This window comes from Pseudophryne corroboree, chromosome 9 (assembly GCF_028390025.1).
Source record: "Pseudophryne corroboree isolate aPseCor3 chromosome 9, aPseCor3.hap2, whole genome shotgun sequence".
In the NCBI taxonomy this organism is placed as follows: Eukaryota; Metazoa; Chordata; class Amphibia; order Anura; family Myobatrachidae; genus Pseudophryne; species Pseudophryne corroboree.
In genome coordinates, this window is record NC_086452.1 from 394,846,808 (window position 1) to 394,873,011 (window position 26,204).

The following is a 26,204-nucleotide window of genomic DNA, read 5'->3' on the forward strand; positions in this document are numbered from 1 at the left end:
TGTGTGCTGGGCTGCAGTGTGGCCAGGGAGCACATAAAAACACTATTTTTTTCTGTATTTTTTTGTAAGGGGGTATGGCCACGCCTTCTGTGATTACACCACACACCCTGAAAAGTACCTGGGCCGAGCTAGTCTCTCTACTACCCTGGTCGTCACCTTTCACACTGCACCCATGTCAGCTCTGTGAAATATTGTATGACTGTATGTCATTAGAATTGGATTTTTTTATTTTTTTTACAAAATCACAAAGATGAGTCATGAAAAGTGGGTGATGGCTGATTATTGCATTGCACTGATCACCCATGAGCACCTGGGTCAGATAACCCATGTCGCACCTTTCAGACTGCAGAGTACCTGGAACAGTCCTGGACCAACAGTTAAATTTAAGCGTAAAAAAAGAACCCAGCATATGAAAAATTCAGGGTTTTTGCACATGTGAAAAGGCTTTTAGGGGCTTGATGCCAAGTTGGACACATTTGCATTTCTAAATAATACTGATCAAATCAAACATAGGTAAAATAGAGTATTTTGTTTGCATGCCTGGAGACAACTAATGCATAAAGTTCTACACCAATAGAACATGTGCTAGGTTTAAGTCTGGCATATATCAGATTCACTTGCACCCAACCAGGTTATAAGCTTTAGTCAAGTTTAAAATTTCTTTTGATAGCGAAGAACGTCTTAGCTATTAGGTATGACTTTAATAAAAATATAATATAACATAACAGATATAATTTTCCTTCCCAAGTGCAGCTATAATTGTCCTTCCACAGGGGGGGGGTTTGCGTTCGGCTGCAGCCCGGGGAGGGGGGAGGGATCGGGGGTTAGGTTTAGGCAGCAGGGATGGGAGGTTAGGTTTAGGCACTGATGGGGGGGAATGTTAGGGTTAGGCAGCGGGTAGGTAGGGTTAGGGTTAGAGGGGTAGGGGAGAGGGTATAGCTCCCCTTACTCACCCTTGTCGGCTTCTTTGTAATCAGGATCCTGACGTCGGTATTTCGACCATCAGGATCCCGTCCGCTGGCTTCCGTACTAATCCCACAAAAACATTCCACTGTAAAATACGCCTATAAAATCATAATATAAAACTGTAATAATAATAATAATGTAGATCAGTGGTTCTCAAGTCCAATTCTTAAGTACTGCCTACAGGTCATGCTTTGTGGATTTCTTTAATCATGCAAAGGTGAGATAATTAATTTTGCTGCGTCAGTAATTGTCCCACCTGCTTCCACGGACAGAAATCCTCAAAGCATGACCTGTTGCGAAAATATAATCATTGAGGTTGATGTAGATTAATGGAAAAAGCACCCCCAGCAAGTTCAGAGGTAAATCCACAATCAGCCAATCAGAAGCAACTAGCTAGTGCTGCCAACCGTCGTCATCATTAATACTAGTACTCAGGCATCCACAAGTGAGACAACTACTGGAAGGGGTAAGTGAGCCTCTGTGCGGGTCTGCCTCAATTTGCCGTTACACTAACACCCCCTTACAGTACATGGTCTTAGTTTGCAGGTGCTCTCCCTCCCCCGTTCCACTTCTCCAATCATAAAGGCCACATCTGCATACTGACGTTGGCGTACACCTTTGTGGGTGTGTACAGTACAAATTTGCATACTTGACATTAACCAAATGGGCATAATCCTTACTCAGCAGGAACTCTTAGTCTTCAACAAAAAGTTATACACGCTATGGCAACATATCTTAAACAAATATTTAAAAAAATCAACAAAATGCCGTTATAATCAACACTATAGTAACAAGTTGTATTAAGTGATTACCTTTATAAATCAGGCTTAATTACAAGTTGTTGCACATAAAGGAAATGGTGTATTCTTAAAACTCCATGTGTGTGTAATTGTTGTACATATTTCCTGTTAAGTACATGAAAGGAAGAAACGAAAAGGATATCTGTGGAGGAGCTGTAAAAAAACTTTATATATATATATATATATATATATATATATATATATAAAAATTTACGGCATAATGCGGATACAAGTATGTAAATAACACAAACAACACATTTTATGTGCATGTATACAATATATACAAGTGTAATGTTCTATGCATGTATACAATATATAGAAGTGTGATGTTATATGCATGTATACAATATATTTAAGTGTAATGTTATATGCATGTACAGTAAGTGTTACAATTACACCTGGCAATAGACTGCAGCAATCAAATCATATCACTTATATGAACATAATCAACTTGCTTGGATTCAGATAATGAGAAATAGTTTGCTATAGGACATAAGATAATGGGGAAAATGAGACAATGTACAGATGTTTGGAGAGCAATAAGCAATAAGTGGTTAATATGCTTTGGATGTATATGTCAATATAAGGAATAAATCTATGAAGTGATATTATCCTACTGCATAAATGAGGTGACTTGTAATGTACAACAATAGAGTGCGCTCACCTGATGATGCACAAAACAGCAGCACCACACCATGAGGCTGCATGAGATGTAATTCCACACAGATATTTAATCAGCTCACTGTCTGGGAGCACAGTAAGAGTATCAGGAGGCTGCAGAGTTTACAATACAGCTGCAGTTTCCTTCCAGCTGCCTTGCTAACCCCTCCCAGTGATTCGCCTGAAGAGCAGGGCAGGAAGCGACTATCTTTTACTATCAGAAATGTATCATTCAAACCGTTCACACACTATGGGGTATATTTACTAAGCTCCCGATTTTGACCGAGATGCCGTTTTTTCATCAAAGTGTCATCTCGGTCAATCTCGGTCATTTACTAAACACTAATCACGGCAGTGATGAGGGCATTCGTAATTTTTTTCTAGTTCAGGTAAAAAATTACGAATGAATACACCATCGGTCAAATTACGCCTGTTTAAGTATGAATCTCGGTCATTTACTAAGAAGTGCAAAGCAAAAAAACCCAAAACACTGCCGTGAAAAATTACAATTCGTAAAAAAGTCCTAAAAAAAAACAGACCTGCTTTTTTTATTCGTGATTTGAGATGCATGCAGGGATCCATGAGATCCGTGCATGTATATCAGTGGGAAGGGGTTGGAAAGTGCTTTTTTTTGCCAAAAAAAATTGCGTGGGGTCCCCCCTCCTAAGCATAACCAGCCTCGGGCTCTTTGAGCCGATCCTGGTTGCAGAAATATGGGGAAAAAAATGACAGGGGTTCCCCCATATTTAAGCAACCAGCATCGGGCTCTGCGCCTGGTCCTGGTCCCAAAAATATGGGGGACAAAAAGAGTAGGGGTCCCCCGTATTTTTAAAACCAGCACCGGGCTCCACTAGCTGGACAGATAATGCCACAGCCGGGGGTCACTTTTATACAGCGCCCTGCGGCCGTGGCATCAAAAATCCAACTAGTCACCCCTGGCCGGGGTACCCTGGGGGAGTGGGGACCCCTTCAATCAAGGGGTCCCCCCCCCCAGCCACCCAAGGGCCAGGGGTGAAGCCCGAGGCTGTCCCCCCCCATCCAATGGGCTGCGGATGGGAGGGCTGATAGCCTTTGTTGTAAAATAAAAGATATTGTTTTTAGTAGCAGTACTACAAGTCCCAGCAAGCCTCCCCCGCATGCTTGTACTTGGAGAACCACAAGTACCAGCATGCGGCGGAAAAACGGGCCCGCTGGTACCTGTAGTACTACCACTAAAAAAATACCCAAAAAAACACAAGACACACACACCGTGAAAGTATAATTTTATTACATACATACACACATACATACATACATACTTACCTTATGTTCCCACGCAGGTCGGTCCTCTTCTCCAGTAGAATCCAAGGGGTACCTGTTGAAGAAATTCTACTCACCAGATCCAGTGGTCCAGGCTCCTCGGCAAATCCAGGGATAATCCACGTACTTGAATAAAACAAAAAAACGGCTGCCCGACCACGAACTGAAAGGTGACCCATGTTTGCACATGGGTCACCTTTCCACGAATGCCAGAAACCCACTTTGCCTTCTGGCTAAGTGGGTTTCTTCAGCCAATCAGGGAGTGCCACGTTGTAGCACTCTCCTGATCAGCTGTGTGCTGCTGTCCTCACTGACAGGCAGCACGCGGCAGTGTTACAATGTAGCGCCTATGCGCTACATTGTAACCAATGATGGGAACTTTCTGCCCTGCGGTTGACCTAAAGTGACGTCACCGCTGAGCAGAAAGTTCCCATCATTGACCTATTTTCGGAAATTACGAATCTTAGTAAATATACCCCTATATGTGTGGTTTGTAAAGAGCACTTTCTGGGGAAGACACATTACACCTTGCGCAGCTCACAAGGACAGGACTGCTGCTGATAGAGCATGCTGCTGAGAGCTGTCATATCTCAATCTCCAGGGCTGTGGCTAATGTCCGAGATAAGAGAATCAGTCATCAGAGACCACTACATGTGGGCTGGTTGATGCCCTTTGATGCTCCAGGGAGTTGGGTTCAGTTAGATGTGCAATATGCTATGAGACAGATAAGTGGATGGCTTTACATATCACCTAACAAGCACTGGTCTAACTACTGGTAGCTGCCTCTAACCCTTTCCAGAACCCCACCGTCTCCTTCGTGCAGATGTTCTTATCAGGAACAGAGCCTATAGGTCAGTGCGGTTCCCAATTTTATCTTTTGAATCACAACACCCTGGAGTATCAGTATTTTTTTCATGGCACCCCTAAGTCAAAATGTTCTTATTGAGAAATTCAGAAGAAAATATGAAATGAAGTAAGTTGTGTTTATATGCCATCCTTAGGGTCAGTTATGTGGTGAGGGACAGGATTCACTTCTGTTTGTCCACATATTTTATGATTGGACGCCACAAGCACTGGTTTTGTCTATTACATGGACCATAAATATTTTTAATTGGTCCTGGACCACCAACCCAGGGCAGATTTATTGGTAAGCTGCTCAATCAGATTGTGATGTCACTCAGGTGCTAAAAGGGAGGGGCAATTCTGCACACTGAGTGAGAAATAACACTACATAATGTCAAAGTCAGAAAAATATCTCTATGCACACTGCCATATTTGCACCTCACACAGGTCTGCGCTGCGCGCGGTATGTGCATTTACGGTAGAGTTCATGTGTTCATAGCGTGCGACTCAATCGTTACACATTTTCACTATATAATGTATTTTGTAGATCATGGTCCCTTTGATAGATTCTGAAAGTTTGGTTAATGTAGAATGTTCATGAACAGAGAAATCCCCCTTTGTTTGATACGAAGGGTCAGACAGGAGTAATACAGTGGTGTATAGTATCCATCGGAAGAGTATCTAATTAGCAATATTCCGGTGTTGGTTTGAAGCGGATTAATCGCTCGTGCGAATAGTTATGGACATAAGAAGTTTATGTCCATTTACTATTATTTGCTCTTACTTATCCATGCGGCGGGAAACCTAGTATCCCACCCACCTGGGCAGTTGGAAATAGCCACAGCCCACCTGTATGAATCAACCTATGACCTTTTGTTATAATGCGAAGACGAATTCCTGTGTCCAATGAACAATAAGAATGTAGGGACCATTGTACTGTATTGTGTGTAGTGTATATAAGGTCAGCCAGCCTGAACAGGGATCAGACTCTCTCCACAAAGGGTTATCATATTGACAAACTTGGGGTCTGGTACCAGGCTGCGCTGCGATCGTTCCCAGTGTGTGTATGTAAGTAATTCTCTGTAATCATTGCTCTTTCTTTGTATTGGCCACATTCTCTCTCTCTTTCGGTTTAGTTTAAGATCGTAACGTTATTGTATATTTCTGTCTAGATATTCTGTTAGATTTATTATGTTAGTTTGTAGCGTATGACTTGTGAATTGTTTCCCCTTTTTGAAATAACTTAAGACTCTTGTTAGTAAAAGGTTTTGGACCCTTAACACGGTAGTGTGTATTCATTATATTGCAAGGGGTAATAAGAGCGTCTCAATCGCTCAAACAGCTTTAGTATTAACAAGGTTAAACAGCGTTATATCGCTACATTGGTTCTAGTACAAGGTTTACAGCATAAGAATATCTTTTCTGTGTGTTACATACAAGGTTTAATGATTGTTATCTTGTGAGCGTATGCGCCGCTCGTGATCTCCTCGTGGTCTCGAGCGTCCGCTACGCTGATAGCGTAGCATTACGGTATTCGCTCAACTATTGTGTGCCCGATACCAACAGCGTATTCTCGCGAGCGTTTGTGTCGCTCGAGCGGCTCGCTCCCGATACAGCGTCCGCTACGCTAAGAGCGTACCCTTACGGTACTACATACTCCAATAGCGTACAAAGTCTCTTAACCTCTTAGAGTGTTTAATAAGGTAATCAAATCGACATTCTCAATAATAATCAGATAATACAGAGATCTTAGTTGCGTATATCTGCAGATATAGGGTTAAGCCCCCAGGCCGAACGGCAAGGCATCTCTGTCACTGGGGGTCCCAAATACTAGGTGTGGGTACAGGGTGCGGGACCCCATCATGTCGGCACAGGTTGGCTACCCTAGGGCAGCACACAGGTGAAAATTAGTAAGGGTTAATAAGAAGCACATAAGTGCTATGTAAGTGATGTGTGATTAAAATAATACAAAAATATATACAATGTGACAGGGAAAAACATAAGTGTTAATAAAGTGTTAGGATGTGCCAACCTGAAGCAGCCTAGCCATACCAACACAGGGAAAAACGCACCCCAAACCCACCCCATAAATAATGACAAATATGTCTGGGTCTAATAGCCCAGTGTAAGGCCACATGATAATGGCTCCTACAGCATCTGAGAGACAGCTTACCTGGAGACACCACTAGCTTCTCCAATGGCACACTGGAGTCAGCAATCCCTCCTAATGCTGACCCATCCATGCCTCTCTGAAATACAATACACATTTATTGGTAAGCTGCTCAATCAGATTGTGATGTCACTCAGGTACTAAAAGGGAGGGGTAATTCTGGGTAAGAGAAAAACATATATCTATCCCTAATGCACACTGAGTGAGAAATAACACTACATAATAATCAGATAATACAGAGATCTTAGTTGCGTATATCTGCAGCTATAGGGTTAAGCCCGTAGGCCGAACGGCAAGGCGTCTCTGTCACTGGGGGACCCTAATACTAGGTGTGGGTCCGGGGTGCGGGACCCCATCATGTCGGCACAGGTCGACTACCCCGGAGCAGCACACAGGTGAAAATTTGTAAGGGTTAATAAGATTGTTGATGTATTATCTGATTATTATGTAGTGTTATTTCTCACTCAGTGTGCATTAGGGATAGCTATATGTTTTCCTCCCACCAACCCAGGGCACCTGTGCAAGTGTCCCGAGGAACCCCAGTTTGGGAACCACTGCTATAGACCATTCACCAGATGCTTGCGTGTGGCACCATTACACTGTAACCCTTAACTTTCCATTTAGCTTGATGCACAATGCCACATCAACAACTAAGACTACTTGCAAATCACAGAAATTATAGATGACACTTATGTGAAGGTGCTTTGAACTGTCTTTCCATCACACTTTCAAAGTTCCAGCCAACTCCTCAGTCCTTAGAAATGTTTCCGAAAAGGAAAATAAGGGCACCTTTTTACACTGTATTTATCTACAAATCTCCAAAAGTATAAACCGTACTTCAAAATCCAACCTACTACATTAGTTCCAAACTCTCATTCAGTTAAACATATTACTTTTTATTCTCCCATTATACTGCTCAGTTTAGTCTCATTGACAGTGGGGGTCATTCCGAGTTGATCGCTCGATGCAGATTTTCGCAGCGCAGCGATCAGGTGAAAAAATTCTATTTCTGCGCATGCGTATGCCCTGCAATGCGCACGGACGTACGGGTACAAAGCCCTTTGCGGTTGTGCTCAGGTTCTAGCAAAGTTTTTCTTCGCACTGACGGCCGCTAGAAGATTGACAGGAAGGGGGCGTTACTGGGTGTCAACTGACCGTTTTTAGAGAGTGTTTGCAAAAACGCAGGCGTGCCCGAAAAAACGTGGGCGTTCGCTGGGTGGGTGTATGATGTCAAATCCGGACACGAATAGTCTGAAGTCTGAAGTGATCGCAATCGCTGAGTAGGTTCAGAGCTACTCCGAAACTGCCCAAACTGTTTTTGCAGAGCTCGGCTGCACATGCGTTCGCACTTCTGCTAAGCTAAAATACACTCCCCAGTGGGCGGCGGCATAGCGTTTGCACGGCTGCTAAAAACTGCTAGCGAGCGATCAACTCTGACCCCCAGTATGTGTTGATTTAATCACGATATCAGATATCAGAACAGTCTTTACATACAATTTTGTGTGTTCTGGGACTGGTTTACACTACAACCAAGCAGGTGGAAAATCACATCCCTTATTGAAGTTACAGGAACTCTGCGCTCATTTCATATTATGGGGGGGGATAATTTTTTGGGGGAGCTATTAAATTTTTTTTGTCAATCGGGGGAGTCTGCATTACTTAAAGCACTTGTTGTGTCCAATGCACCAAGTTTAGTCATGTAAAGCATCCTAACTGGTCCTGGTTAGCATGCCCAAATGGAAGTTTGGGACACCCAAACAGACGATCGCAGATTTCTGCTCACCACCTCCTGACCTGCAAACAATTGAATAGTTGCCATTGGGAGCCCAAGACACAATTGAATTTCCCCATTTTTGTCCCTGCACATAACAGCCCAAGCACTGCAGTTCTGCTATTGTAAAAGTCCCCTTTAGTTAAAACATAAACTGAATTTGTAGTGCTGGTGTCCAAATTAACTTAGCGAGCAGGTTTGCAGTGTTTTCTGATGAGCTTAGAATGAAAGGGTTAAACAACGAGCACATGTCCTTCTAGGGGACCAATTTCCACATTTTACTCCCTACTAATAAAGTGTGGAGAACCTGTTATGGAACTGCACAATGTCGATGGGAGGATGGCACAGGGGAGACGCTCGAATCAGAAGACTTGTCTCAAATCAGGGAAGAAGTGTCCAAGAGCCTTACATACACACAGATTAAAGAGAACTCTATATAAATCTTTGTTCTGGTGGTATCTGGTCCGGTTTCATCTCCTTCCTATTTATTCATCCTCATCACACATTTGCTGATGAAATTGCGTCAGTCAGAGGCACCCTATCCAACATCTGGTGGGACTATCCCACAGCATTTTATCTGAAAAGTAAGCAACTTACTATACGAGATAATGCAGGTCTTCCTTCTGGCCAGCCTCTCCTATTTTCTTCTCCAATTCCCAGTGTACCTGAGACATACCCAGAAACTCTTAAATCTTATACCCAGAGATTAAAGTGTAAGGGGAGGGGGGGGGGGGGGAAGGAGGTGGAACTGAGTTCCACCCCCTTTAATGGTAGGGGGAACTAGTTCCACCACCTCCATTTACCTACACAGTAAATCCAACAGAAAAACCTGCCCATCACCTACATCAATAGATGATGCAGGCGGCGCTAGTGTTACTGATGAGCTGCAGCCTTCCTCGGGTCCTAGTGGCTCCATGGTCCCCCTCCATTTACCGTTCCTTTTCCTTTTCCGTCACGGCATATGTGATGTCATGCTGTCACCGCTGCTGAAGTGAAGAAGAGTCATGAAGAAGAGCAGGCTCTATGCATCTTGAAGACAAGATGAGAGGGGGCTGGAGGGACATGAGAGGTGGGGAAGCTGCTGGAGGGACACAGACGATGAGCTGCTAGAGTGACAGAGGCAGAGATGTGTATAAGGGGCACACAGTGGGCATTATATGTATAAGCGGCACTGCTGTGGTCATTATGTGTGAGGGGCACTACTACTGTGGGAACTATGTATAAGCGGCAATTCTGTTGGCATTATGTGTATAAGTGGCACTACTGTGGTCATTATCTGAAAGGGGCACTACTACTGTAGGAATTGTGTATAAGGGGCACTACTGTGGGTACTGTATAAAAGGGGCACTACTGTGTGGCATAACATGTATAGAGGATACCATTGTGTAGTGCAATGTGCATAAAGGGCACTACTGAGTGATGTAATCTCAATAAGGTGCATTGTGAATAAGATGTAATGTGAATAAGATTGTGCTACTGTGCTATGAAATTTGTATTGAGGGTACTATTATGTGACCAAGTGCCTAATTCAGACCTGACCGTTGTGCTGCAAATTTTGCTGTCCTGCGATCAGATAGTCGCCGCCAAGGGGGAGTGAAAATTTGCCACGTGCAAGTGTGCGAATGCATGTGTACGCTGTACGAAAATTCCCCTCAGTTAGTGGACAGCTCCAAAACCGTTCACAACTCACTCACCATTGAATGTTTTTTTTTTCCAGTCTGTGCGTAGCCCAAGACTTAAGGTCCATACACACTGGGCGTTTTTGCCCTGCGTGTATGTACAGCGATGATCGCTGACATCGCTGAGCTGAAAAGCGCTCAATGCATACACACTGATCGCTTTTCCCCCCTGCCCAGCGATGTCAGCGGGGGTGAGCGGCTTTCCATAGCAGGACGCTATGGAAAGCCGCTCACCCCGCCGTTCATCTACTGGTAATACCAGTAGATGAACGGCGGGCACCAGCGATGACCAGCGACTGGGCGGCTTTGAGCTGAAAGCAGCTCAACACACCAAAAGTGACCTGCTTTCAGCTCAAAATCACCCAGTGTGTATGGGCCTTAACTCCTCCAGTGCGAAGAAATCAGGCTGATCAGGGCCGGAGCTGAAGTCACACACCCTCCCTAAAAATGCTTGGGAACGCCTGCGTTTTTCCGGACACACCCAGTAAACATTAGTTACTATCCACAAACAGCCTCTTCCTATTAATCAACTTGCGGATGCCCGTGTGATCGGAATTTTCGCACCATCCTGTCGTGCTGTCCAACGATAATCGTCCGATGTGCGAAAACGCACAGCAGTGATCAGGTCTGAATCGGGCCCCATGTTGCTTCTTTGTGAGATCAATATCCCTTTATAAAGTATGGGAAATAGGGCACTAATTTACTGTTTGCAGGGGGGTGCCAAAAACACTAGCACTGGCCCTGGCTATGCTTACTGTGTGTGTGGGGGGGCTGGGTAAATGAGTACCACCACCTCTCCAGGACCACTTTAAGCCCTGCTTATACCTACTAAATCTAGATGCCTCAAAGCCCTCAACTGGAATCATTGAGATCTACCCACAGTTACCGCCATTATTAACAACATTTTGCAAATGTATAAACTTGAATACTTTACCAGCAGAATTCATGATACGCCTAACCCAGTGTTTTTCAACCACTGTTGTGCCCTGAGCAGTCTCCAGGTGTGCCACCATAGAAGCACAGCCAGACCGTCAGTGATTTGCCGCTATTGAGGCCCTGGAACAATCAATACTGGTGGGTTTAGTGGTTGCAGAACCAGTTCTAATTTTGGACCCGGGCAGGGTTGGGCTCTTCTGGCTTTCTCAGATGTGGCTCAGGCGTTACCTATGGAGAAGCTGCGACATGACATCCTAGGACACGCAACTGAACCATGCATCACCATTATATTTGAGTGTGCCTTGGCAATATTTAAATCTTTTTCAGTGTGCCACGAGTTGTAAAAGTTTGAAAATCTCTGGCCTAACCAATTTATAAATACTTGGAAGTACTTGATTTGCACATTTTGAGACCATTTCTAGCACAGTGTTTCTGAACTCCAGTCCTCAGGACCCCTAACAGGTTATATTTTCCAGATGACCTAGCAGGTGTATCACCAACTGTCACATTTTAGAGATCCACAGGTGACCTGGAAAACAAGAACTGTGTGGGGTCCTGAGAACCACTGCTGCCTTTAGCCTATAAAGCGTCTCACTTGCTGTCCTCACCCTTGTTCACGTGTAGATTAGAAACAAAGTCTGTCACTTCCATTCTTTTATGGTGCGTACACACTGCTCGATATATCGGGCGTTCTATTGAATGGCCGATATATCGCGGGTCAGTTGGCCAGTGTGTACAAGCGATATGTCTGTGAACGCTGTCGTTCACAGACATATCGCACCGTCCATGCAGCACAGCCAACGGCCGATATATCTAAGATATCTAAAGATATATTGGCGCATCACTGTGTGTGTACGGGTGGTCAGGCGACCACCTGTACACAAGCTGCAGCAGCCGGCGGTGATTGACGGCTGAACTGGGTGGGCATGTGTAAATGCCTGTCCAGTTCACGACGTCAATCCCGACGGATCTGGCAGTGTGTATGCTCAACATAGATATATCCGCAGATCAACTGATCTGCAGATATATCTATTAGTGAGTACCAAGCATTACTCTCCCCTCACATCCCTCCTACCATCTACTTTCTCCCTGCAGACTCTTTTCTCATGTATATATGGGAGACACCTTCTCTGTTTCTCAGATCTGAGGGATCTTACTTATTACGAGCCTGATTAAGAGGTGGATGCAGATGGCGCACGCATCAGATACTGGTACAAAGTCCTTCCCTTGTACACATCTGAATGTGCAGGGATTGAGACGCCCACTTACAGCGCCAGCCACCTATGGGAGGTGTCATTTTCCCATCCATTTATGGCCTCCTATGTAAGCGGTTGATCATCTGTGTAGGCAACCACTTTCACCAGCACGCCCACGTTATTTCCACAACACACCCACAAAACAGCCCATATCTGTGCATGCGTGAAGACACTACATGCCTCTGCCCAGGAATGTCCAATACATTTCCTATACTCTTCTCCCTGCGGGTGCTGAAACTGCAACTCTGCACGGACACATCGCTCCACTATGTTCAACATCGGCATGTCACGCTCGGCGTAAGTTGGGGTTCCGACAACCGAGTTTTGGCTGAAGGGACAACTACCTGTGAGGAGAGTAAATGAGGTGGCTGAATGTAATTCCACCTCATGGGGTGGAAGCCAAACTAAGTGTTAACGTTGGCCGGGGGGCGTAAAGAAAAGGAGGACTTCGTAGGAAGATAACTGTAGTTTTAATGAATAATCAGGCTGTACACGAATATTGGAGAAATAGAAGAAACTGGAAGAATTAGAGGTCTATGGTTAAATGACTTGAAGAGTGAAGGTGAAGAACTCCGGTATAGAAGAACTGAAGACTGTGTTTTATGATTAAAAGACGAGGCTGCAGAACTTGGACTTTGAAGAAATTAAGACATCTGCAGGAACCGCCATTAGCACCTGGAGCTCCTCTACGACCTGGGACCCCATGAGCACTTCCTCAAGTGGCAACGGACTTAGACAGCAGGACTGCAGCAGCATTTAGGTAACCGATGGATGAGAGCAACTAGGACCAGGGAACCAGAAGTAACCTGGGAGCACAGAGCTGGAGAACCTTTCTCAAGGAGGTAACTTGAAGCACTGGGGAAAACACGCAGGTGTCACGGTCCGGCGGATCGGGTTCCGGGACCAGCTGTACTTACCTGTCCGGACGCTCTGGCGCGGTCCCTCCGGTGGGGGTGCGGGCTGCTGACGAGGGGCACGACTTGCAGGCATATCTGGTAGGAGAGGTCTCAGAGGCAGCAGCAAACGTTTGTGCAGCTTCCAGCTGCAGAGGTATGGGATGGGCGTCGCCGCCTTGGAAGGATCAGCTAATCTAAAACACTCAGTCACCTGCAAGGTTTGCAAAACCAATGGGAAACAGTCTGCAGGTATAAATCTGGGGATTTCTGGGTAAGAAATCGCCAGTGCAACGTCTCTCACACAGTACTTTGTGTGTGTGTGTCAATCTGCGCTCCACAGCCTTGAATCTACAGCATTCTGTTCCAGTTTCTCTGCAAGTTCCTAGAATTCCAGGCTTCTTCACTTCACTGACTGAATCCTCAGTTCTCAGCTCCAGCATAATCCTCTCAGAAGTCCTATGAAAAATACTTTTATCCAGCCTGCCCGGTTTATCCTGTGGAAAGCTACCGACACCGAAACCCAAGCCACAACTCCAGATATTCAAGATCCAAGCCCCGTGACAGCAGGATTGGCTGGACACAGATTGGGAACTTCATTGGTAATACTCTGGTCTCCAACATGGCTGCCACCAGCACAGGAGACATACTTAGCTGTTAGCACACAGCATTATCTAGCTTCTGTCTCTGACACACTACACTGTGTCACCACTAGAGGACCTTGCTGCAGCGATCCCCGAAGCAGCGCCCGGCTATCCAGACACTCTGCCCCCGGCCCTTGGCAACTGCACATTCGTCCAGGAGGAACCGCCGCCAGCAGCTCCCTGCTGCCGCAGCCGCACCAACCAGCGGGACGGTAACCCACGGGAGCACCCGCCAGAGGTAAGGCTCCGGAGCCTGATACGGCAGTGCGTACATCACTGAATCACGCCCAGTATGTTTTGTATTGGAGCATCATATTGGTTGGCTAGTTCATGTTTTCCCGCTCTATTGTACCATGTCCGCCTCCTCCCATCCACTTCTCTATCCCCTTGATCATTCACTGGAAAAAAAATATTTTTGAAGAAAATATGACAAGAATTGAAGTATGTACAAACACAAACCTTGTGTAACAAAAGTTTTTAATTAGCAACTATGGATGTGAGAGACTATGATCATACGTTTCCATCAACATGTGTACTCCCCGGTGACCAAAGGGAGGAGGTTATTCCGGCTCTGCCTATACAGAGACGTGTGTGTGTGCTCAGACCACTCAGGTATAAATTGTATTTTCTGACAGATTTTCAAGAGGTGGCTGGATTATTTTTTGAGGCAAAGGCATGTCTAAGGCCAACGAGTGAAATAAAATTCCTGTGAATACAGCTTGAACCTGAAGTGATTCCTGGACTAAAAGCTGCAATCCTGATCTCCGTGATGAGACATTTGTATGGACATGAAAGACAATATCAGGAACACAGAAGCTGTGCATGCTTAGGAAGTGTGCATTTTCAAAGCTTGGCAAGATTCCATGTCTATAGCCAGCTGTAAATTGGTTACAAGGACAGTTTCCTTTAACGCACAAATATATTGGAACAATGAAAATGTTGATGGAGGGTATACTGCGCCGGCAAGGATTGTCCATGCAGGAAATAGAGTTGTGCTGGATAAAGGCAGACACCTGGCCCCATATCGCAGGCTCTGCAAAGCTGTTTACTCAGCAAATTATAGACTATTAACAAGCAGTAAATTGGTGAGCTGTTGTACATACAAATGTTACATATTGTTTATCACTGTCTAGATTTTCAAAGTCTGCATTCTGTCAGTGGAAAGCAATGCTAGACACTGCCCGATTCCTCTCTTGCAATCACGACAGAACTCCATGATGAAAGTGAGGAACAGATCACGCAAGTAATGAAACCCTGATGTGCCGTTTACGGATCCTTCAGTCAGAAGGGCAGAGCCCACCCATCTTAGTAAATGTATAACGATGTCTTGATTTGTGGGAGAGATTTATAAGCAATTACAGTAAGTGCAAGTTATCTGTTTGATCACACACACACAAACTGCTTGTCCTGTTGCATTGTACCATCATAGAACATGTGTTACGCACAGCTTCTTTGAGTGGATTTGACAGAGTACTCTTCAGACAATAGCTTTTATGGGATTTTAAAAAAGTTACAAAAATAAAGATAGAACTTTTTTTCTCCTTAATATGACATTGTAATATTACATGCAAAAACGCAGCCACTAATCTATACAATTTTAATTTGTGGTTGTGCAATCAAGTCTTAAGGGCCCTACACACTGGCAGATAACACTGCACGATATGAACGTTCTCGTTCCTTACGGAATGAGAACTTGCTCATATCGTGCAGTGTGTAGGCACCAATGATTAACGATGTGCGGCCCTGCGCTCGTTAATCGTTGGTGCCCCGTCGCTTATGCATGCAGGCCAATATGGACAATCTCATCCATATTAGCATGCTCTGCTATGGTGCCGGGTGACGGGGGGAGTGAAGAAACTTCACTCCCCCCGTACCCTTCCCCCCCCTGCTGCCGGGTCACCCGATGGCCGTATCGACCGTCGGGCAGCTCGGCGGCGGATCACCGAATGTGTAGTTTCTTCACTCCCCCTGTCACCCGGCTCCATAGCAGTGCATGCTAATATGGACGAGATTATCCTGCATGCATAAGCGACGGGGCACCAAAGATGAATGAGCACGGGGCCGCGCATCGTTCATCGTTGGTGCCTACACACTGAACGATATGAACGAGTTCTCATTCATTAATGAACGAGAACGTTCATATCGTTCAGTGTTATCTGCCAGTGTGTAGGGCACATTAGTTCCGATGCAAGTTGGCCATAACTGCTCCTGCATTGCTTGCATGGAAATATTGTGCGTCTAATTGCCATATGCAGAGTTGTACACAGGTCAACACGATAATGTAGACAACTATAATGTAACATTATTGAAATGTAAACAATGAACATGTAGCATCGACATGTAAAATGACTACGTTTTGCATGGATCTGCAGCTGAGGGTTAAGATTAGGCTACAGGAGGGGAGTGTTAAGCACTGGGAAAGAGTCAGAGTTAGGCTACTTGAGGGGCGATTAGGGTGAGGCACTAGGAGGGGGGTTAGGGGCTAGTAAAATCCAACCGGAAGTGTCGGAATACCCAATAAGTCACCACTAGACCACCAGGAATTTTTGTCAACATTCTAATCATGTTGACATTTCATCATTGCCGACATTATGAATGTCGACAAAATATACCACGCCTCTTGGCGGTGCACCGACTCCCAGGTGTTTTTTTAAAAGATATAGAGGTGCGCTGTGCATCGCAAAGTACCGATTATCATTGTAGCACGCAGACTGGCATCAGACTGTCAATCTGTCAGATACCGTTTGGGGAGCGGGGAGGGGGTAGCTATGGCCTCAGTTTCGCCACTGTTTAGGGGGAGGGAAGAGACGGGGCATCTTCAGTTTTGGCAAGGGCAAAACCTGAGGCATATCGCTTAGTTCCAAATTCCCAAAAAAATGTAAATAAAGAAGGAAAAAGAGATTTATGGTAGACTTACCATTGTTAAATCTCTTTCTGCGAGGTACACTGGATTCCACAGGGAATACATCGGGGTGTAGAGTTGGATCTTGATCCGAGGCACCAACAGGCTAAAGCTTTAACTGTTTCCAGGATGCCTCCTCTATAACCCCGCCTCCAGGCACTGGAGCTCAGTTTCGTTAACCAGTCCACTGCAGTAGCAGGTAAAAGAGACGGTAGATGTTAGTCACATAGAACAACATTCTCACGACAGGAGAAGGGACTAGTCATACAAACCCAAAGAAGCTAAGTGCGTCAGGGTGGGCGCCCTGTGGAATCCAGTGTACCTCGCAGAAAGAGATTTAACCATGGTAAGTCTACCATAAATCTCCTTTTCTGCAGCGTGGTACACTGGGATTCCACAGGGAATACATCGGGGATGTAAAAAAGCAGTTCCTCACAGGAGGGGACACACAGTAGCGGGCACAAGTACCCGGCGTCCAAAGGAAGCATCCTGGGAGGCAGAAGTATCAAAGGCATAGAACCTGATGAATGTGTTCACTGAGTACCACATAGCCGCCTTGCACAACTGTCCTACAGACGCGCCACGGCGGGCCGCCGAAGAAGATCCAACAGACCGGATAGAATGGGCTTTAGTAGCAGCAGGAGCTTGAAGACCAGCCTGTGCATAAGCTTGTGCAATCACCATTCTAATCCATCTGGCCAAGGTTTGCTTATTCGCAGGCCAGCCACGTTTGTGAAAACCAAAAAGTACAAAAAGGGTATCTGACCTCCTCAGGGAGGCAGTCCTCTCTATATAAATACGAAGAGCCCTTACAACATCCAAAGACCGCTCTTTGGAGGACAAACCAGAAGAGAGAAAGATGATATCACCATAGGTAGATAACTAGGGCGAGTTCGAAGAACTGCCCGGTCACGGTGAAATATCAAAAATGGTGGACGACAGGGCAAGGCGCCTAAGTCAGACACCCTCCTAGCAGTGGCAATAGCCAGTAAAAACACGACCTTAAGTGTAAGACATTTAAGATCCACAGACTCAAGAGGTTCAAATGGAGACTCTTGTAGTGCATTTAAGACAACAGACAGATCCCATAGAGTCACAGGAGGGACATAGGGAGGCTGAATCCGTAAAACGCCCAGAGTGAAAGTATGAACGTCAGGAATAGACGCAATTTTCCTCTGAAGCCACACCGACAAGGCAGATATATGAACCTTGAAGTTGGCCAGACGAAGGCCTAAATCTAGGCCATGTTCAAGAAAAGCCAAAAGCCTTGAAGTTCTGAACGAAGAGGCATCATAATTCTTAGCAGCACACCATGTGAAGTAAGAGTTCCAGACCCTGTAATAAATCCGTGCAGAAGCCGGATTACGGGCATTCAATATAGTTTGAATAACCGCCTCGGAGAATCCCCTGGTCCTCAGGAGTGAAGCTTCAAGAGCCACGCCGTCAAAGCCAGTCAGGTCCGGATAGACACAAGGGCCCCGAACGAGGAGGTCTCGGCGTTGAGGAAGTAGAAAAGGACGCTCTACCGATAGACCCTGCAGGTCTGAGAACCAATGCCGTCTGGGCCACGCTGGAGCGACTAGAATTAGTATTCCTTTTTCTTGCTTGAACTTCCGAAGTACCCTGGGCAGGAGTGGCACCGGAGGGAACACGTGTGGCAGCCGAAAGTTCCATGTAATTGCCAGTGCATCCACGAACGCTGCTTGAGGATCCCTTGTCCTTGATCCTTAGATCGGAACCTTGTGATTGTGTCAAGACGCCATCAGGTCTATGTCTGGTAGGCCCCACTTGTCCACTAGGAGTTGAAAGACTTCCGGATGAAGACTCCACTCTCTGGCGTGAACATCCTGACGAGTAAGGCAATCCATTTCCCAGTTGAGGACTCCGGGGATGAACAGATGAATGGAGGATTTTTGATACTTCCAGCATTGCCATGCGGCTTCGAGTGCCGCCTTGATGATTTATGTACGCCACCATGGTGGCGTTGTCTGATTGTACTTAATCAGGCCTGATCTGTACTAGAGGCGGTGCCAGTGTCAAGGCATTGAACACCGCCCGCAATTCCAGAATGTTTATCGGGAGGAAAGATTCCTCTCTGGTCCACCGACCCTGTAGAGTGTTGCTCCAGCACCATGCCCCAACCCCGCAGACCGGCATCCGTTGTCAAGAGGACCCAGCTGGAGAGCCAGAAGGAACTGCCCCTGCTCAACTGTTGGTCCTGTAGCCACCAGCTCAGTGACAGACAAACCTCCGGAGTCAAGGAGATCCTTTGAGACCTGATCCGATGAGGCAGGCCGTCCCATTTGGAAAGGATTAACCTCTGCAGAGGGCGGGAATGAAATTGAGCGTACTCTACCATGTCGAAAGCCAACACCATGAAGCCTAGTACTTGCATCTCCGAGTGTATCGACACTCTTGGGCGAGAGAGGAAATATCTGATCCTGTCCTGAAGTTTCAGGACTTTTTCTGAAGACAAAAACAATCGTTGGCTGTGTGTGTCCAGTAGTGCCCCCAGGTGCACCATGCTCCGAGCAGGGACCAGCGAGGACTTTTTCCAGTCGATGAGCCACCCGTGGGCTTGTAGGAATTGGACTGTCAGTTCCAGATGACTGAGGAGAACCTTTTGGGACTTCGCCAGGATCAGCAATTCGTCCAGATAAGGCAGGATCCTGATTCCCTGATGGCGGAGAAGAGCGTCATCATGGCCATGACCTTGGTGAAGATCCTAGGGGCCGTCATCCAATCCAAAAGGCAGTGCCTGGAAATGATAATGTAGGTTGCCAATAGCAAACCGCAGATATTGCTGATACGACATGACAATAGGTATGTTCAGGTAAGCATCCTGTATGTCCAGGGATACCATACAGTCTTTGTGTTCCATGGCCAGCACTATAGAGTGCAGAGTTTCCATATGGAATTTGGATACTCTTACAAACTTGTTCAATGATTTGAGGTTGAGTATAGGCCGGAAGGACCCATTTGGCTTTGGAACTAGAAACAGGGTCAAATAGTATCCCCTGCTTCTCTGAGACAGAGGAACCGGCACTACCACTCCTATATCCAGGAGGGATTGTACAACCAAGTGTAGCGCTTGCACTTTTAACGGATCCGCAGGGATGACCATTGTGCAAAACTGGCGAGGGGGACGTCTCTTGAAAGAGATTGCGTACCCGTGAGAGACAACTTCCCGCACCCAGGCGTCCGAAGTGGTCTTTAACCAGGCCTGGGCGAACTGCAGAAGTCGGCCTCCCACCCTGGGGTCCCCCAGGGGGAGGCCCGCCCCATCATGCAGCAGGCCTGTCTTGTTTGGAAGCAGGCTGACAGGCGGCCCAGGATTGATTAGATTTAGGCTTAGTGGTTTTAAAGAACAAGCCTGTCGCGGATACGCCCGACCCTTTGATTTCCCTGGAGGTCGATAGGAACGAAAGGTGGTACTCTTAGCCTTCGGAGCAGAAGGATTAGTATTTGGGAGACACGCAGTCTTGGCAGTAGCCAAGTCAGTAACAATCTTGTTCAGATCCTCCCCATATAGGATGTCTCCCTTAAAAGGGAGCACCTCCAAGGTCTTCTTGGAGTCCAGGTCCACCTTCCAGGACCTCAACCACATAATTTGATGAGCCAAGATAGACGTCGTAGATGCCTTGGTCGCCATTACACCCGCATCAGAGGCCGCCTCCTGAATATAATGGGAGGCTGTGGTAATATAAGACAGATATTGTCTAGCACTGTCAGAAAAATTCTGAGGCAGCTCATCACCAATTGCCTGAACCCATGCTTCAATTCCTTTCGCAGCCCAGGAGGCTGCCATAGTGGGTCTATGTACCGCACCAGTAAGACAGTAAATAGACTTCAGGCATCCCTCCACACGCTTATCCGTCGGTTCCTTCAGTGAGGTGACAGTGGTGACAGGCAGAGTAGAGGACACCACAAGACGGGCGACATGAGAGTCCACCGGCGGTGGAGTTTCCCACTTGTTACTCAACTCCGCAGGGATAGGATAACGAGCTAGCATCTTTTTAGACAGGGAAAATTACTTTCCTGGAGATGACCAGGATTCCTGACGTATGTCAATTAAATGGTCAGAATGTGGTAAGACTACTTTAGCAACCTTCTGACGTTTGAACTTATCAGGTTTCTTAGATGCAGTAGTAGGCTCAATGTCATCATCTATTTGAAGAATTATTTCAATAGCCTCCACTAGGTCAGGAACATCAACCAGGGTTGTAGATTCGTCATCAGAAGCAACTGTATCAGTGTCTGACGGATCAGTATATTCCCCATCCTCATCAGAAGAATTATCCGAAAATAGTATTTTGAATACCTACCGGTAAATCCTTTTCTATGAGTCCGTAGAGGATGTTGGGCTGCTCAAAGAACCATGGGGGTATAGATGGGATCCGCAGGAGACATGAGCACTTTAAGACTTTCAAAAGGGGCGTGACCTGGCTCCTCCCTCTATATCCCCCACCAGACTCAGTTTGGAACTGTGCCTGGCGAGACGGACATTTCGAGGAAAGGATTTAACAACAAAGGTGAGCACAACACCAGCTCACGCCACAAGCATGCCGTACAACATGGCAGATAACGGAACACATGTCAACGGACATGAACAAGATTCAGCAAGAAGCTGAAAAAACAACCATAACACCTACTGTGTTTAATCAGAACTACACTGCAGATACAGTACGCACTGGGACGGGCGCCCAACATCCTCTACGGACTCATAGAAAAGGATTTACCGGTAGGTACTCAAATCCTATTTTTTATTTCATCCTAGTGGATGTTGGGCTGCTCAAAGAACCATGGGGATTATACCAAAGCTCTAAAAACAGGCGGGAGAGTGCGGACGACTCTGCAGCACCGATAGACCAAAACTAAGGTCTTCATCGGCCAAGGTATCAAACTTGTAAAACTTAGCAAACGTGTTTGACCCCGACCAAGTAGCAGCTCGGCAAAGTTGCAATGCCGAGACACCCCGGGCAGCCGCCCAGGAGGAGCCCACCTTCCTAGTGGAATGGGCATTCACCGATTTCGGTAACTGTAAGCCTGCCGCGGAATGAGCCTGCTGAATTGTTTGACAAATCCAGCGGGCAATGGTCTGCTTGGAAGCAGGACATCCAATCTTATTGGGAGCGTATAAAATAAACAGAGACTCTGTTTTCCGCAATGGAGCCGTTCTGGCTACATAGATTTTCAAAGCTCTGACCACATCCAGAGACTTATCCGCAGCAAAAGCGCCAGTAGCCACTGGCACCACAATAGGTTGGTTAATATGAAAAGAGGAAACCACCTTTGGCAGAAATTGTTGCCGAGTTCTTAACTCAGCACGATCTTCATGGAAGATCAAATAAGGGCTCTTGTGAGACAAGGCCGCCAACTCTGACACCCGCCTAGCGGATGCCAATGCCAATAAAATGACAACCTTCCAAGTGAGGAATTTCAACTCCACTTTACGTAAAGGTTCAAACCAATGTGACTGAAGGAATGATAACACCACGTTAAGGTCCCAAGGTGCCACAGGGGGCACAAAAGGAGGTTGGATATGCAACACCCCTTTCACAAAGGTCTGCACCTCAGGAAGTGAGGCCAGTTGTTTCTGAAAGAAAATGGACAAAGCAGAAATCTGTACTTTAATGGAGCCCAATTTAAGGCCCTCATCCACACCATTTTGTAGAAAATGGAGAAAACGGCCAAGGTCAAATTTCTCCACATGAGCTTTCTTGGACTCGCACCAGGAAATATATTTCCTCCAAATACGGTGATAGTGCTTCGACGTTACACCCTTCCTGGCAAGGATAAGAGTAGGTATGACTTCACTGGGAATACCCTTTTGGGCTAAAATCTGGCGTTCAACCGCCATGCCGTCAAACGTAGCCGCTGTAAGTCTTTGATAGACGAACGGCCCCTGCTGCAGCAGGTCCTCGCGCAGAGGAAGAGACCAGGGATCGTCGACCAGTAACGGCAGAAGATCCGGGTACCAAGTTCTCCTTGGCCAGTCCGGGACCACAAGGATCGCCAGAATGCTTGTCCTTTTTAGAAGCCTCAGCACCTTTGGTATGAGAGGAACCGGAGGGAACACATACACTGAGGGGAACACCCAGGGTGTTGTCAGTGCATCCACCGCGTCCGCCTGAGGGTCCCTGGACCAAGAACAATACCGTGGAAGTTTCTTGTTGAGGCGAGACGCCATCATGTCTATATGGGGAACCCCCCATCGCTTTGTCAGCAGTGTGAAGACCTTCTGCTGGAGGCTCCACTCTCCTGGATTTAGGTCGTGTCTGCTGAGGAAGTCTGCTTCCCAGTTGTCCACTCCCGGAATGAATATTGCCGACAGAGAGCTTGTATGCCTCTCCACCCAGCGAAGAATCTTTGTGGCTTCCGCCATTGCCGCTCTGCTTCTTGTGCCGCCTTGGTGGTTTATGTAAGCTACTGCCGTGACATTGTCCGATTGGATCAGAACCGACAGGTCTCGAAGAAGATGTTCCGTTTGTAGAAGGCCGTTGTAAATGGCCCTCAGTTCCAGAACGTTGATGTGCAGATGAGTTTCTGGACTTGACCATCTTCCCTGGAAGGTCACCCCCAGAGTGACTGCCCCCCAACCTCGGAGACTTGCATCCGTGGCAGTGGCGGTTCTTGCCACGGGCAAGCTGTACTTTTGCCCGGGGCGCCGCCTTCCGGAGGGCGCCGCACCAGGGCAAGATCCGCCACTGTGCCCCCCGCAGTGCCCTGCTGTGCCCCCCCGCTTTGAAGGGAACCAGACGCGTAGCGTCTAGTTTCCCTTCATTGAGAGGACCTTAGTTGTGCGGTGCGCGATGACGTCATCGCGCACCGCACAGCAAAGGTCCTCTCCATGAAGGGAAACTAGACGCTACGGTCTAGTTTCCCTTCGTGTAGAGGACCTTTGCTGTGCGATGCGTGATGACGTCATCGCGCACCGCACAGCATAGTGGCACAGACACTAGGGGTCATAATTGACCTCTAGTGTCTATGCTGTTCTATGGGAGAGACGTAATAACGTCTCTCCCATAGATCGAAGAGAAGAGAGAGGGGAGAAGAGCGGTGCCGCCGGCGGAGGGGGTCTGGATCAGGAACGGGGATGGTAAGTATTCTTTTTATTTATTTATTTTCTTGCAGCGTCGTGACCACGCCCCCAATTGAAGCCACGCCCCCATATTTTGCCCGGGGCGCCACAAGTCGTAGAACCGGCCCTGATCCGTGGTCACTAAGATCCAGTCCTGGATCCCGAACCGACGTCCTGCAAGGAGGTGAGAGCTGTTGAGCCACCACAGGAGGGAGATCCTGGTGTTGGGAGATAGAATTATCTTCCGGTACATATGCAGGTGGGATCCGGACCACTTGTCCAACAGATCCCACTGAAACACTCTGGCATGGAACCTCCCGAATTGGAGGGCCTCGTATGCCGCCACCATCTTTCCCAGCAATTGAATGCATTAATGAATGGAAACCGTTTTCGGTTTCAATAAGAGTTTTACCAAACTCTGAATTTCCAGAGCTTTCTCCACAGGGAGAAAAACCTTCAGCTGGACCGTGTCCAGAATCATGCCCAAAAACGCCAAACGGGTTGTCGGGATCAACTGTGACTTTTGCAAGTTCAGGAGCCAGCCATGCTGTTGCAGAACTGACATGGACAGTGCAATGTCCTGTAACAACTTGTCTTTGGACTTCGCCTTTATCAGGAGATCGTCCAAGTACGGGATAACCATCATTTCTACCATTACTTTGGTAAAAATCCTCGGAGCCGTGGACAGACCAAACGGCAATGTCTGAAACTGGTAGTGCGTATCCTGGATAGCAAACCTCAGGAATCTTTGGTGAGGAGGATAAATGGGGACATGAAGGTAAGCGTCCTTTATGTCCAAGGAAACCATGAATTCTCCTTCCTCCAGACTGGAGATCACCGCTCTGAGAGACTCCATCTTGAATTTGAATTTCTCTAGGAATAAGTTGAGAGATTTCAGGTTGAGAATAGGTCTCACCGAGCCGTCCGGCTTCGGCACCACGAACAGGCTTGAATAAAAGCCCTGCCCCTGCTGATCTAGGGGTACCGGGACCACAACCTGATTTAGACACAATTTTTGTACTGCACCGCAGACTAGTTCCCTTTCCTGCAGTGAAGCTGGCAAGGCTGAATTGAAAAACCGGCGAGGGGGCACGTCTTGAAACTCCAGTGTGTACCCCTGGGATACAATCTTCAACACCCAAGGGTCTAGACCCGAGCGAACCCAGACCTGACTGAAAAGCCTGAGACGTGCCCCCACCTGAGCGGGTCCCTGTAATGGGGACCCGGCGTCATGCGGTGGGTTTAGGAGGAGCCGGGGAGGACCTCTGCTCCTGAACACCCAAGGAGGCGGGTGCCCTTTTTCCTCTACCTCTACCTCTGGTAGCCAGAAAGAAGTTGCCTCGGCCCCTTCTATACTTGTTGGGCCGAAAGGAATGCATTTGATAATTTGGCTGTTTCTTTTGCTGCGTAGGAACCGAGGGTAAGAAGGTAGATTTACCCGCGGTAGCTGCTGATACTAAATCAGCAAGGCCTTCACCGAAAAGTTCTCTTCCCTTGAAGAGAAGGGATTCCATATTCCTTTTGGAATCAGCGTCAGCATTCCACTGATGAGTCCAAAGCGCACGTCTAGCCGCAATGGACATAGCATTCGCCTTAGCACTAAGGAGGCCAGCGTCACGTACAGCCTCTTTCAAGTATGCAGCTGCATCTCTCATATAAACCAGCGTCACCTGGATGGAATCTCTATCTAGATTCTCCCAATCAGAAGATAAAGTGTCTGCCCACTTTCAATAGCACTACTGACCCACGCGGACGCAATAAGAGGCCTGAGCAACGTCCCTGTAGTAGTGAAAATAGCCTTCAGGGTAGCCTCCTGCTTACGGTCCGCCGGCTCCTTAAGGGTCGTCGACTGAGCTGCAGGGAGGGCTACCTGTTTTGACAAACGCGCCAGGGCTTTGTCTACAGTGGGGGGATTCTCCCACGGGTCCCTATCCGACTCAGGAAAAGGGTATGCCACGTTGATTCTTTTAGGAATCTGAAACTTTTTATCAGGGTTATTTCTAATGCTATCAAAGAGAGCGTTCAGTTCAAAACAAGGAGGAAAAGTAACTGAGCGCTTTTTCTCCTTGTAAATCAGGACCCTGGTTTCAGGTGTAATAGGGTCCTCATTAATATTCAAGATATCTTTAACAGCTACAATCATATACTGAATACTCTTAGCCAATCTTGGATCTAATCTGGAATCAGCATAATCGACATCGGCATCAGAGTCCGTGTCGGTACCTGTGTCAACTAATTGGTCAAAACTACGTTTGTGTGACCCTGCAGGGTCTTGCAACTGTAATAAAGCGTCCTCTACTGTTC

At 46.8% G+C, this 26,204-nt stretch overlaps 1 protein-coding gene across 2 annotated transcripts in view; it reads right to left on the minus strand.

Annotated features, from left to right (window-relative positions):
* The window catches only part of ARHGEF3 (Rho guanine nucleotide exchange factor 3), a 612,175-nt gene that overhangs the window by 309,278 nt on the left and 276,693 nt on the right, over positions 1-26,204 (minus strand). The window contains exon 1 of one of the 2 annotated variants that reach the window (XM_063940849.1): positions 2,431-2,506. The exons of the other annotated variant lie outside the window; for it this stretch is intronic. Within the exon in view, the coding sequence (XP_063796919.1) occupies positions 2,431-2,463 (33 nt within the window). The 5' untranslated portion in view covers positions 2,464-2,506. Of the gene's footprint in view, positions 1-2,430; positions 2,507-26,204 lie in introns of those variants that run through there. 2 annotated transcript variants of the gene reach the window in all.